This window comes from Xiphophorus couchianus, chromosome 20 (genome assembly GCF_001444195.1).
Source record: "Xiphophorus couchianus chromosome 20, X_couchianus-1.0, whole genome shotgun sequence".
NCBI lineage: Eukaryota > Metazoa > Chordata > Actinopteri > Cyprinodontiformes > Poeciliidae > Xiphophorus > Xiphophorus couchianus.
Genome location: NC_040247.1, coordinates 16,455,202 through 16,468,998, shown reverse-complemented (window position 1 = coordinate 16,468,998; position 13,797 = coordinate 16,455,202). Strand labels below are relative to the sequence as shown.

Below are 13,797 nucleotides of genomic sequence, written 5' to 3'. Positions count from 1 at the left end.
TTTAAAGAGCTTGTTTAAAATTTCGGTCCCCAAAGTCCCTTCATGCCAGTTGTATGTTGTTGTGTTTTGTGTAAAAGAAGAACGATCTGAGCGACTTTTGTTGATGATCACACAGTGAATACGGTTAGAAATCGTTCATCTTTTGTCTTGTTATGAAAAACAAACTGCATCACATTCATGACAATGTCATGAATGTGATGGATTCTTCAAGAATGTTTATGACTGTTATCATGAAGTGCCATTCAGTAAATAATGACACTTAATGCAAAGTTGCATTAAAAGTCCATTAAAAGTGTCAACTTTGCATTAGAAATGTAATTTCCCAAATGACACTTCATTAAGTCAGGACCATAAGTTTACAAAAGACAAAGGGGAGAACTTTCTTTTGTTAAAGATGACCTTAGTTATTTATTTTCTGAATGTTAATATTCACTTATTATTTGCGCCAACTGAAATTTAGTTTTCGCTTCATGGTTTTATATGTTGCGTTTGCTAATTTTGTATTTTTTTGTTGCTTTGTTATGTTGTGTCTCCCTCGTGTGGCAGGTTTAGAGCTTTGCTCTTTGTCTGCAGGTCAATTTTTGTCCGAGTACAGTTAACCAAAGTTGAGTTGGGCCCAAAACCATATTAAATATCAATTAATTTATTTTGCATTGGAGTATTTTTGACATTATTAAATAGATTTTTTTTCGCCACTTTTGGAGACCTTTTGTTCCTTGGTTCCTCACAAAATCCCACTCACAGTTTGGTTCAAGCTTGAAGATTTTGGACTATCAGCAAAATGCTGTGTGTTGCAGAAAACTAACACGGGGCATCAGCCTAATCATTTCATCCTTTCTTTAAGATATGGTGGTGGCAGCATCATACTGTGGAGTTGCTTTCCTTAAAGCAGAAGAATATGTAAATGTAAGAGCACAATCAAGTCACTATGTGACCTTTAGTTGTTATAAAAATGTTGCATATATCAAATGACATAAAAGAAATTTGACTTTCTAATGGGATCCTTTGAAATTGGTCTCTGTCTCTTTAAGAAGCTCCCACTTTGTCTGACACTGCAATGTTTCTCCGTTAAGTTGACAAACTTTCTGAGAAGTAGATCATATGATAAAGTCAGCAGATGTGCAGTTCCACCAGGTGTTTGCTAATTGCTTTGGGCTAGTCTGAAGGAGCTGAGGGGATGATATATGATGGAAAGCTAAGACAAATTGAATTTACAGATTACTCCCCAGGTCTCTTTAAGTAGAGATGGGGAGCAACTTTGCATTGAAGACTTTGGACTATCAGCAAAATGCTGTGTGTTGCAGAAAACTAACACTGGGCATCAGCCTAGGGTTTTCAGAGGTGAGGCAATAAATTTGTTGTTCCTATAAATTAGACAGTGTAATCGGTATTGGTATTTTTTTATATTATTTATGTTTGTACAATTATTTTCTTTCTCCATCAAGAACCCTTTCTGAATCTCCACCTCTCGTATACAACACTGAAAGCAAAAAAAAAGGATGTTTTAATGTGTGTTTCAAGTTCGATGGATGGTTTCCTTTAAACTGCTCTGTACTTTGTGTGCTCCTTGTCACTGGCGTAAGATGAATTACCACGGTAACGGGATGTTGTGAAGCTAATGGGTGGTGAGTGGCCTAATGCATGTCTGAAGGCAGAGTGACAGAGTCAAAGGCAGATAAACACAAGGTCTCAGAGCATCAAGGGCAGCATGTTCAGGTTTCTCAAGCTGAATATCACTCAAAATTCACCGCAGTAAGACAAAGACAAGAGATCATTATTGAATAAACTCTCAAAAACCAAATTATTTCCTTTAAAAAGTTCCCAAATGGTCCAGCAGGTGTCTCTGGAGAGAATGTCTGCAGGTTTTTACTAACTTATCTACAACATCTTCTCTTGTTTCTTATCTTACAATCTGTTGTTCCTGTCTTTCTCTTTTCCTAACTCTGCTCACGTCTGTCGCTTCTTCTGTGTAATTAAATCTGATCAGCAAAAGGTTGGCTGTCTGACTGCACTGGGAAGCACATCAATCATGCTGTTATCTCACACCAGCACATGTTGACAATGTTTTCAGGGCTGCGAGGCCCGGCGTGCCGAGGGAGGAATTTAGAAGGACGTTTCTCAACATATTGCAGCTTTTTGTTATATTTTGTATGGTTTTTAGATGGTTGAATTCATTGTTGCTCTTTAAACTGCAACTTGTTTCTGAAAAAGATTATTAGACTTTTAAATTAATTCATTTTATTAATTGGAAAATGCAAAACACATTTCTGCACTTGCAGCCCTGCAGTATGAGCTCATATTGCTGTGATAGTTTTTATGTTTATGAAGTTAACTTGTTATAAAGCATAATTTGACCAGATGCCTCCATTTGAATGTTCTTATTTTACTTTAAAACTTTAAAGGGGGTGCATTAAATAAAATACACTTTTTTGAGCTTCATCATATTTTTATGCAGGTGTGTCAAACTCATTTTTCTTAAATGTTCTCAAAGATCTGGTTATTCCAGCAAGTATTGATAAAACTCATCAACAATCTGCAAAAACTGAAATAGCTGTCAATGATTACTTCTTAAATCAAATAATATTGAACATACTGATGTAATTTGGTGTTATATAGATAAAACCTGCTTTGATTTAATTGATTAAAAGTCATTTTTAAGCACAAAACTGTCATTTTAAAGCTTCTACTAATGTGAGGGCCAAAAAATAAAGCTATGGAGAGCCGGATTTGGCCCCCGGGCCTTGAGTTTGACACATGCGTCATAATGTTATTCTCTCATCAAGAGCAGGAGCTTCTTAAAGAGACAGAAACCAATTTCAAAGACGTCTAGATGTGAAGTAAAATTTCTTTTAAAGTTATTTTTGACATATACAGTGTTTTTATAAACACTGAAGCTATAAAATGAGTCCATAAGCCTGAGAAATAAACACTACTAACCATTTAACTAGCTAAATCTTCTTCTAAAGTGTTTTTTTGTTTTGTTTTTTTTTTTTTAACTTGTGCCATTCAGGTCATGGGCCACATAAAATCTTTCCAAGTGCTGCAAAAGGCACCAGAGCCTCAGTTTGAACATCCCTGCTTTAAACATTGTTCTGTGTTTCCCGATAATTTTCCAAAGAGTGAAAAAACAAAAATCCCCCGAAAATGTGCGGCTAAATCATAGCAAAAGGGCACGTGCTGCTGCTTTTAAGCTTTTAAACGCGCGCAGCCTGAACGAGGAGCGCGTGCGCAGGTGTGCGCGCTCCGGAGCATCGCTCGCGGGGACGCGCAGCGGAGGCGAGCAGACAGCAGCAGCTGCAGCATCTCTCCAGCAGAGCAGGGTCCAAGTCACAGGCAGTTTGTTCAAAGCCGAGCAAGAAACAACAAGAGTTTATTTTAAACAGGAATAAAAAATAAAAGCGGAGGAGAGACGGAAACGAGCAGAGAGCAGCGGGATTCACTGACCCAGGTGAGCGACATTTAACCGTCATGTGTTATTATCACGATTCAGCTGGAAAAGAAAACTGATATATATATATAAAAAAATAAAGATATGAGTGACTTTATGCTATCTACGTTTTACATTTTGCTCCAAAACGGAGAGGTCTGCTTTAGGGTTGATTAAAACTAGAGAAATATGTTAAAAATGGAATCTTTATTAGAATGTGAGGTGAATTAATTACTAAAATGATCTATTGGAGAAATGTACAAATTTTCTATTTAGAAAACTAATTATGTTGAATAATAGCAGCTGTAGAGCTTGGTAAATGTGTTTATTCCCTTTTTCCTTCTTTTTTGTTTTTGGGAGTATTTATGTAGAGAAACACAAATTAGCATAAAATTGACTTTTGTATTCAGCCTCCTTGAGTAGGCCTGTCACAATAATAAATTTAGCACGAATATTACTTTGAAGCCATTTTGAAGTAATACAGTGGCATCATAATGCAAGAACACATTGCCAAAGATCAATAAACTTTTCATTATAATGAACATTTAACCCTGGACCTGGAAGACATCTTAAATATCCAAAATAAACAAACAAAACAGAAACAACAAATTAAATTAATTATGTTCTTCTTAAACAGGACTGGCTGAGACCAAACACCAGACTGAAGACTTTTACCATCCTGTTTTTAGAAAGAGAGAAAAGAGGAAAATGGAAACTATTGAGCTTGTTTTAATTGATCAAGTGATTAATTGATTTATTGCGACATGTCAATACTGAGTCAATACTTCCACTGCAGGTTTCCACACCTGGAGGATGAAGTGTTCATTTTACAAAATTAACAAACACTAGATCAGCAGATGTTAGGAGACATTTTTAAGCTCTGGACTTTGACTAGGCCATTCCAGCACATGAATACACTTTAATCCAAGTCAGTGGTGTCCAAACATTTTGCACTGGATGTCAAAACTGGCAAACTTAAACTACTGGTGAGCTACAAAATTGATTAAATCAAAATGCAAACTTAAAAAAAAAAGATTTGTGTTACCTGTTCAACAGTAAATATGAAATCTGAATATCGTTAAAGATTCTAAACATAAAAAGAGCTTCAGACTGCCGCCTTTTTAAAAGAAAAACAGACAATATCAAAATTTTTAGGTGTCAGCACTTGTTTTCTGTTTTGTTGGCCAAATTCTTGACTTCGGGTCAAGAATTTGGCCCCCAGGCCACACTGTGGACACCCCTGATCTAAACATTTGATTTCCTTGTCCTGTTTTAAAGTGAATAATTTTTCATAGCAGTCCTTTGTTTTGGTCTCCATGGTGAACAACGTGCTCAGTAAGGGACACCGTCGGTTCCGCCTCCCAGGATGTGTGGTGTGGATGTGGACCTGGATGATGGCGGCTCAGCGGACGAGGAGAAGGAGGAGGAGTTCTGGGTGGGGGACGCGGTGAAGATGCTGCCCCCCCCGGTGGCGCACAGCGACGGCAGCGTGTGGGGCGGCCGCAGGGGAGCGTGCGGCTCGGCGGCCTGCGGGGCGGTTCTGGTCCTCTGGAACCTGAGCGTGGTGTCGGCCGGCGCTCTGCTGCTGGCGCTGGTCTTCTCCGTGGTGCTTCTGCCTGCAGCGCTGCTGCTGTACGCCGGCTTCCTCTGCCACTCCAGAGTGAGTCCTGACCGATGTGTTCACTTCCTGTTGATTCTCTGTAGGAGGGAAGAGAACGATCACACTCTGACCCAAACTCATCCTTCATTGCTGTGTCCTTCCTTCTTCCTTTCCTTGACTCCTTTTCTCCTCACTTGTCTCCATCCTTCATGTTTTTCTTGATTCCTTTTCTATTTTGTTTCTTTCATTCATCCTTTATTGACTTCTTTTCTCCTCTCCTGTGTCCTTCATCCTTTCCTTTTCTCCTCTCTTGTGTCCTTCATCCTTTCCTTTTCTCCTCTCTTGTGTCCTTCATCCTTTCCTTTTCTTCTCTCGTGTCCTTCATCCTTTCCTTTTCTTCTCTCTTCTGTCCTTCATCCTGTCCTTTTCTCCTCTCTTGTGTCCTTCATCCTTTCATTTTCTCCTTTCTCGTGTCCTTCAACCTTTCCTTGACTCCTTTTCTCGTCTCTTGTCAACTTCCTTCATCCATCTCGTCTCCTTCCTGATGTTTGATGCTCCTTTAGTTTCCAGGTTTTCTGTGCATCAGTAAATATTTCCAAAATGCCTCATTTTTATTTTTTGTTAATGTGAGAAAAACATTGAATCTGTCTTTCAGACAGCTGGCCAGCAGTGTGCAGAAACAGGTGGGGGAGGGGCAGTGCTGTGTTACTTTTATGCTAAACAACTGGAGAAAATTCCCTTTGCTCCAGGATTTCCTCTGTTATCTAATCTAGACTTAAAAATGCTACATTAGAGGAATAGTTTGTATCTTTAAAACTTTTTAAAACCTCAGAAAACAAGCAGCCTGAGCAGAAACACGATGCCATGTGAGGACTTGATTATGAATCAAACTGCCTCATATCTTCACTTTGAACTGACTATAAGATTCATTTTTTATTTCAGTAAAGTTGCAGTGAAAATGTTGGCGCGCTCATTAGCCTTAGAGAAAGTTTAAAATGATCATAAATATTTACCCCATCAAAATCGTTTTGCTCCTGCTGGGAAAATTTAATATTTTACTACTTTACTGAACATTTTACTGGCCTTTGATTTTTAAAAATTAAGTCAATACGATGCTGCTGATACACAACGCTGTGGACAAACATTAAATCAAATTGCCCTCAGTGGTTTATTTTTATTCTTTTTTGCCACTGGAGTCGTTTTACATGATTCCTGCGTCTAAAGGATCTGAACATCATCAAACATAAGATCTGACTTTGTAAAAACACTTTGCTTTGTTTTTAAGTCTTTCTGCTGAAGCATCAAAGGAAATGTCCTGTTGAAAATATCTGGACTTTCAACTTCTGTCACGATTTCTTTTATCTAATTATGGCAAAAGTGGAAAATTACACTTTGCTAAAATTGTTTATTTTAGTTTCTCTTCCTCGATATTTGTCTTTATGGGAAAAATTAGGACACCGTTTGAAAGCCTGTGTGTTTCTAACATATCTATATACAGTATGTAGATATTTTACATAAAGCTGTTTGGTTAATTTCTCTAAAACCATCAGAAATAAGACAGTATCGACTTTTTTGTCTGATAATGTATTTTAAAATGCCCATAAGAATCAAATACAATCAGACAGGAACCTCATACCAGCTGCGAGGCACGGTGGTGGAAGTGTCATGGTTTGGGGTTGCTTGTTGCAGCAGCCCTTGACCGTGATTTAAATCAAGTTTTATATGAAACTCTAGGAAATCCGAGAAGAAAAACCAGAACAAACCAGTAAATCCATCAAGACTTGGTTGATATAGAAGGTCATGGGCCTAGTCAAAGCCCAGATTTTGATCCCATTAAAGTTCTGTAGGGTGAATTTAAGGGTGTCTTACATTTTTCCTCATCTCAAAATGTTTTAACCTATTTTAGACATTTTGCAAAACCTGATTTATTTTGCATAAGAGCAAATAAATAAATTTATTTTCCAGAGACAAAAAACTGGAAGGGCAATTAGTGACATTTTCTTCTTAGAGAACAGAATATTTAATGGGGTGTTTTACATTTTATACATGACTGCACAGGATGAAGTCATTATAAAAACATAATTGCCAGCCTTTCAAAGGGAATATTGCAGCTTTCATACATAGAATGAATAATTCTATCATTTATAAACCTGAAAGATGCAGAAATATTTTAATTTAAAACCATTTTCCACCTAAATTTCTGACTCTTAGCAGGACAGCAGTTGTGGCAGTACCAAAACCTTCATTTAAATGTAATTTGACATCTTCAGAGAGAACAGGCAGCGCCTCAGGTCCATCCGCACACGTCTGGACCCGACCGGGAATCTGGGAACAGGCGGCGCCGCCATCCACACTAAAACAGGCCCAGCAGGGAGTCTGCACTCATTACCTGCTTCGAGAGGAGCTGGGTCACGCTTCACAGGAAGCAGCATGTGCAGGAATCTGTGGAGAGATGAAATGAGCTCTGCATAAACACGGCACACAAATAAACTTAACAGAAAAATAAATTCAGACGTTTACAAGCCTCACACTTTTACCTTTACGCATGTTGAGCCACTTTTTACAACAACATGACGTCTAACATCTCATCTTTGAAATGATGTATTTATAATACATTGAAAAACATCAGTTAGCGCTTAGATTTAAATTTCAACATTCACTTTGGTCATTTATGGTTGGAGCAAAAAGATGTATGAAGTTAAAATAGAAAAAAAACAACAAATCTTTCAGATATAAAATGCTTTCTGGGCAGAAATGCAAAATAATCAGCCGCTCTGCAGACCGGAGTCAGAAACAAACTTGAACGGACAATTTATATATAATCTTAAAGGTCAGTACTGATCATATTTCCCTTCCCAGACGCAGAGTTATGTCAGAGTTAATATTCAAACCTCTGGCAGATTTAAATTTTAAATTATTGTTACTCAAACAAGAATTCAGTTTATGGTTGAAAACGCAAGAAGTATTTTCAGAAATATTAAGAAGACAGCATTCAAAGGATATCAATGAATAAATAACTAAATAAATAAACTTCTGCTTTTATATTTTAACAACAAATGGAACCAAGTAATAAACCACCAAACAGCTTTTTATATCTTTCCACTGGTATTTTTGACCATTTCTTACGATGAGCTCCAAGTTTTTAAGTCTGGAGAGACTCCTTACCATCACCCTAATCAGATTAAAGTCAAATTACACTAAATTTAAAATCTGCCAGGGAATATATCTGTAGGTTTATGCGTCGCTCCAGTGTAATCTTAGAGTAATAACATCGCTCACACACATAAACTCAACAATAGTTAACTTATTAACACCTTTAACACCTGGTTTATTTATCTTTCTACAAACTCACTGCAATATGACATCTATCTCAGCTGTTACTGATAATACCTTCAAAAAGTACGAACTATCCCTTTAAATCAAATCAAATCAAATCAAATCAAATCAAATCAAATCAAATGTTATTTGTATAGCACATTTCAGCAGCAAGGCATTTCAAAGTGCTTTACATCATATCAAACACAGAAACACAATGCAACATAGAATCAACATTCAAAACACGACATTAAGTCAAGTTCCATCAATAAATTTGTAATTGATTACGTTTCAAATACAATCCTAAACAGGTGAGTTTTTAGTCCAGTCTGCATCCATAAAAGGTTTAACTGTTACACTCCTACTGTGTTATATGGAACAAAATACCTATTGCTATTTTTATTCCCACTCACAATCACAGTTTAAAACGATGCAGACAGCATTTAGTTGTAACCCTATCACTCAGGTCAACATTGGAGGAGATCTGGAGTTGAGCTGGAACGTTTTGTCAAATCATCAGGCATGTTTAGAGAGAAAACTGGACGAAAAAACGTGAAAATGTCCAGAAACCAACTCTGAAAAAATCTTCTCTATGTCACAGTGATTAATGGCAGACATCATGAAATAAAAACACTGGCAGTCAGAAAAAACGAGCACACTAATGTCCTCTCAGATGATCATTACGGAAAAATCTGGGCAAATTAATCCTCCATTGCAGAAGAGAGGAAAACCACTCAGCTGACTGCACAACCTAAATACTTACTTAGCTAACTTTTACATATTAAATAACTGTTTCACATATTTTTAGTGAGGAGCAAAGATAATTAGCACAAACTCCCTGCCATCTGACAAAAGGCTGCCCTTATTTTCTGCTTCCTAGGTTACGGTTATTCGTCTTCGCTTCCAAAATCAACAACATGTCTTCCCCAAATTGTCCAAATATTTGCATGCAGCTGCAGAAAAATGTTCACAAATCATTTGCAAGGAGGAATCTGCTCTGTTCATGCACACGTCGACTTGTTTAGCCCGACTGGAAGTTCAGACATGTAAGCCCATAGAGAAGATGTTCTGCTAGCAGACGACACACCTTCAGGGTTTTTGGCAGAAATATGAACCTGATGACACCTTCAGCATGAAGGAAGCCATTAAAGAGACTTTCTGGATTTAAGCAGGAGCAACAAATGTGCAAAAAAAACAAACATTTTATTCCCCTCCAGTCACAAACTTCAATGTATGCTGGTAGGATTTTATGGCTATGCCAATGCAAAGCAGCACAAAATATTTAAAAACAAGTTTATTCTGCCTTTCCTGAGTTAATATTTTTTATTTTACCCTGAAGCTGCAGCTGCAAGCTTTTCAGGACGTCGACTTCCAGATTTACAAAACAAAAAATGTTCTTCAGGCTGAATATCTAAAGCCAGCTTTATTTAGGACTGACCTGTTTTTAGCTCCACCCGTCATCCCAACACCTCACCGGTTTCCCAGAATGATGCTGCCACCACCATATTTCATAATGTTACGTTATTATTACATAATGTGGACTATAATAGATCAAACCTCATTATGTAATAAACAATCAAATCAATCAAAAATACTTCACTGATCCCAAAGGGAAGTTAAATGTTGTTGAAACTCAATTCAAAGTCTTCAAAGAGTTTCTGTTGATAGTTGGGAGGACAGATTTCCTGTAGCAGTCTGTGTTACAGTGAATGTGAAGACGCTTCTGACTGAAGACTGTTTTCCTCGGAGTGTCTCAAAATGCAACTTAAGAACAGAAAGTTTGAGCTTTATTGGCAAAAGTTTTAAATGAAATGCTTGTAGGATCTACAACATGATCTTTATTAGAAGAATAACGATTAGGATGAAAACAAACAGTTTGTGGTTTTTATTACCATTTCTAAAAAAAAAAAAAAGAGCTACTTTTGTATTTAGTAAACAATCAGTGCAAAATGCAATAATGTTATTAAATATAAAGCAGAAAGTATTGCAAAATGTGTTTTTGTCAATTGTTACATTTAATTTTTTACTATTACACTAAATGTAATAATTATGTTTTCACTATTACGTTTTAAAATACTCTTACAATTTAATGTTGTACTATTACATTCATAATTATAATATTATATTTTCTGCTCATTAAGGAGCTACTTAGTGCAGCGCTGGGAAAATGTTGTTAAATGGTTAACAGAGGAGCGAGGTTATGATGACTTCCTGAAGGCGGAGCTTCAGAAAGAGCGGGAGTTTCTTAAAGAGACAGTGGCCCAATTTCACGGCATTAAATTTCCAAGTCATATTTGATAGACAGCTCTGGAAAATAATTAAGAGCCCGCTCTCTTTCATTTTTTCCAGAGCTGTATTTAGCATTTTTATAACAACTGAATAATTACTTGACTATGCTATAAAATGGCATTATGCGCCTGGAAAACACATAATACTGCTGTAATATGTTGATTAATTTGTCAAATTAAACAAATGTAAATAAAGTAAGTTTGTCAAACTTCGTTCTGTTACTGTGTGACCTTTTCTTTTAAGTCCTAGCTGCATTTTCTTATTTTCAGATGGGATAAATTTTAATTTTTCTGATGATATGAAAGCTTGGGATATTATTTTATAATCCGAATATGCATTGAATAAATCAACATTTGTCGCACAGTATGGGAAGGTTTTGGGAGTATTATAATCCTCTACAGATGACTATATGCACTTTGGTTTGTGAGGGTATACTTTTCAGGACTTTAAAAGTTTAGGCACCCAAAGGCACAGTATTTATTATTAAGATGGAAAAGAATGTCAGCTTAAACTGAAGCAAACATTTGCAGACAGCATCAGTCTGCAGGCTTTTTGTTCTGTTGACAGAGAGAGTCGGTAAGAAGACAAAGCTCTCGGATTTGGTGCCAGCAGCAGCTGAGCTCAGACAGGTGGGCAGCGTGCGCAACAAACGCACGGAGCGCATTTCAGAGAACACTAAATGTAAGGCACAACCAGAGTGTTTATTTGAGACTAAGCTGCATTTGGATAAAACGACTTAGAAAAGGAAATGATCAAGCAGCAGGTAGATTACTTTTCTTATAAAAAAGTATTACTGATTAAACTTTAACAATTATGTAGCTTTATGTTATTAAAGCTAAAGTTTAGTCAGTAATACTTTTATAACAAATTTATGTCTGATTATGATTTCTTGGTTAATGTCAACTTGTCATAACGAAGACATTTTGAATAATTTCAACTTTGTATTAAAAGTGTCATGATTTACCAAATGACACTTTATGACAACAGTCATAAATATTAATGAAGACTTACTCATGTTTATGACAGGTGTTATGTCATGTTCATGACAGGTGTTATGTAATCTTTATGGCAGGTGTTATGACATGTTCATGACTGGTGTTATGTCATCTTTATGGCAGGTGTTATGACATGTTCATGACAGGTGTTATGACATGTTTATGACTGGTGTTATGTCATCTTTATGACAGATGTTATGACATGTTTATGACAGGTGTTATGTCATGTTCATGACTGGTGTTATGTCATCTTTATGACAGGTGTTATGACATGTTTATGACTGGTGTTATGTCATCTTTATGACAGGTGTTATGACATGTTTATGACAGGTGTTATGTCATGTTCATGACTGGTGTTATGACATGTTTATGACAGGTGTTATGACATCTTTATGACAGGTGTTATGACATGTTTATGACAGGTGTTATTACATGTTTATGACAGGTGTTATGACATGTTAATGACAGATTTTATGACTGTTCATGACAGGTGTTATGTCATCTTTATGACAGGTGTTATGACATGTTCATGACAGGTGTTATGACATGTTTATGACAGGTGTTATGTCATCTTTATGACAGGTGTTATGACATGTTTATGACAGGTGTTATTACATGTTTATGACAGATGTTATGTCATGTTAATGACAGATTTTATGACATGTTCATGACAGGTGTTATGTCATCTTTATGACAGGTGTTATGACATGTTCATGACAGGTGTTATGACATGTTTATGACAGGTGTTATGTCATCTTTATGACAGGTGTTATGACATGTTTATGACAGGTGTTATGTCATCTTTATGACAGGTGTTATGACATGTTTATGACAGGTGTTATGTCATCTTTATGACAGGTGTTATGACATGTTTATGACAGGTGTTATGTCATCTTTATGACAGGTGTTATGACATGTTTATGACAGGTGTTATGTCATCTTTATGACAGGTGTTATGACATGTTTATGACAGGTGCTATGACAGTCTTATTCACAACCCGTCAAATAAAGTGTTACCGATTACTCTGTGTGCGCAGGCTTGACATGTATGATTGTGTCTGTACTTATGTAAAATCATGCAAAAATATCAACTAGTTACCACTAAAAACTTTCTTTAAACCGTTTTTCTTCATTCATCCCTATTTTCTCTCCTTTTTCTTTCTCCTGTTGATGTTCTCTTTGTAAGCAGTAATGCAGGAAGACTGTTTTAACTACAGGGATATACTTTAGCGTTAGCTTCAGCTAAACACCAGGCTGGTATAGCGCTTCAATATTATCTTCCACTAAACTCTGTTGGTATAATGCTTTAGCATTAGCTTTCACTAAACTCCATGTCAGTATAATGCTTTAGCTTCCACTAGTGTTATTCCACATTAGCACTTGGAAGAAGCAAATGTTTTTCAATGGCCGAGAACCCTCTGAACGAAGCAAAGTGTAGAAGAAGAGGCTGGTTTTTAACTCTTTATGTCCAGGACTTCCCCTCTCTGTTTTGTCCTTCCAGGTCCTCGACGCCCCGGCAGCTATCTGCCGCTACCTCGACGACAACAGCTGCTCCGCCCTCATCATCCTGGCCTTCGTGATGATGTCGCCCCTCGTAGTTTTGGCGGCGGCGGTTTTCTGCGGGCTGCTGAGGAAATTCCGGCTCCTTCTTTTCCTCCAGCCGCTCTCCAGGGCTCGGTACCGAGGGAGGCTGCTGGACTGGGTGGGAAGAGTCCAGGCCTGGGTGTGACGGGCAAGGCTCAGGGTTGGTGTGCGGAGAGTGAGGAGTTGAATGGTAAAAAGAGTGAGAGAGGACAATAAAACATGTCAAAAGTACTCAAAAGAAAATTCAAATATAAACCTATAAATAAATAAATAAATCCTGTTATATTCGTTATTTACAAATTAAGCAAAGTCCATTATTAGTGATGCCTTGCGGTTCCTGTTGAGTCTGCAGCAACACAAACTACTAGTTAAATCATTTTGACTTAGACTTAGACTTAGACTGACTTTATTGTCATTTTGCATGCACAGGGTGAATACAGAACGAAATTTCGTTGCATATGGCTCAGGACAATGTTTTGAGCTTCCAATGTTGAGGTTACTCCAGAATAAAATAAAATACAGTATAAAATATGGATATAAATATAAATATAGAATATAAAGTGCAGTAATGACAGTAAAATATAAGT

At 37.0% G+C, this 13,797-nt stretch overlaps 1 protein-coding gene across 1 annotated transcript; it reads left to right on the top strand.

Annotated features, from left to right (window-relative positions):
• Positions 1–3,263: 3,263 nt before the first annotated feature.
• On the top strand, positions 3,264–13,585 carry tmem88bl (transmembrane protein 88b-like). The gene is made up of 3 exons (XM_028001792.1): positions 3,264–3,448; positions 4,764–5,087; positions 13,128–13,585. Exons 2-3 carry the CDS (start codon positions 4,794–4,796, stop codon positions 13,353–13,355), a joined length of 522 nt encoding a protein of 173 aa, XP_027857593.1. The 5' UTR covers positions 3,264–3,448; positions 4,764–4,793; the 3' UTR covers positions 13,356–13,585.
• Positions 13,586–13,797: the final 212 nt, after the last annotated feature.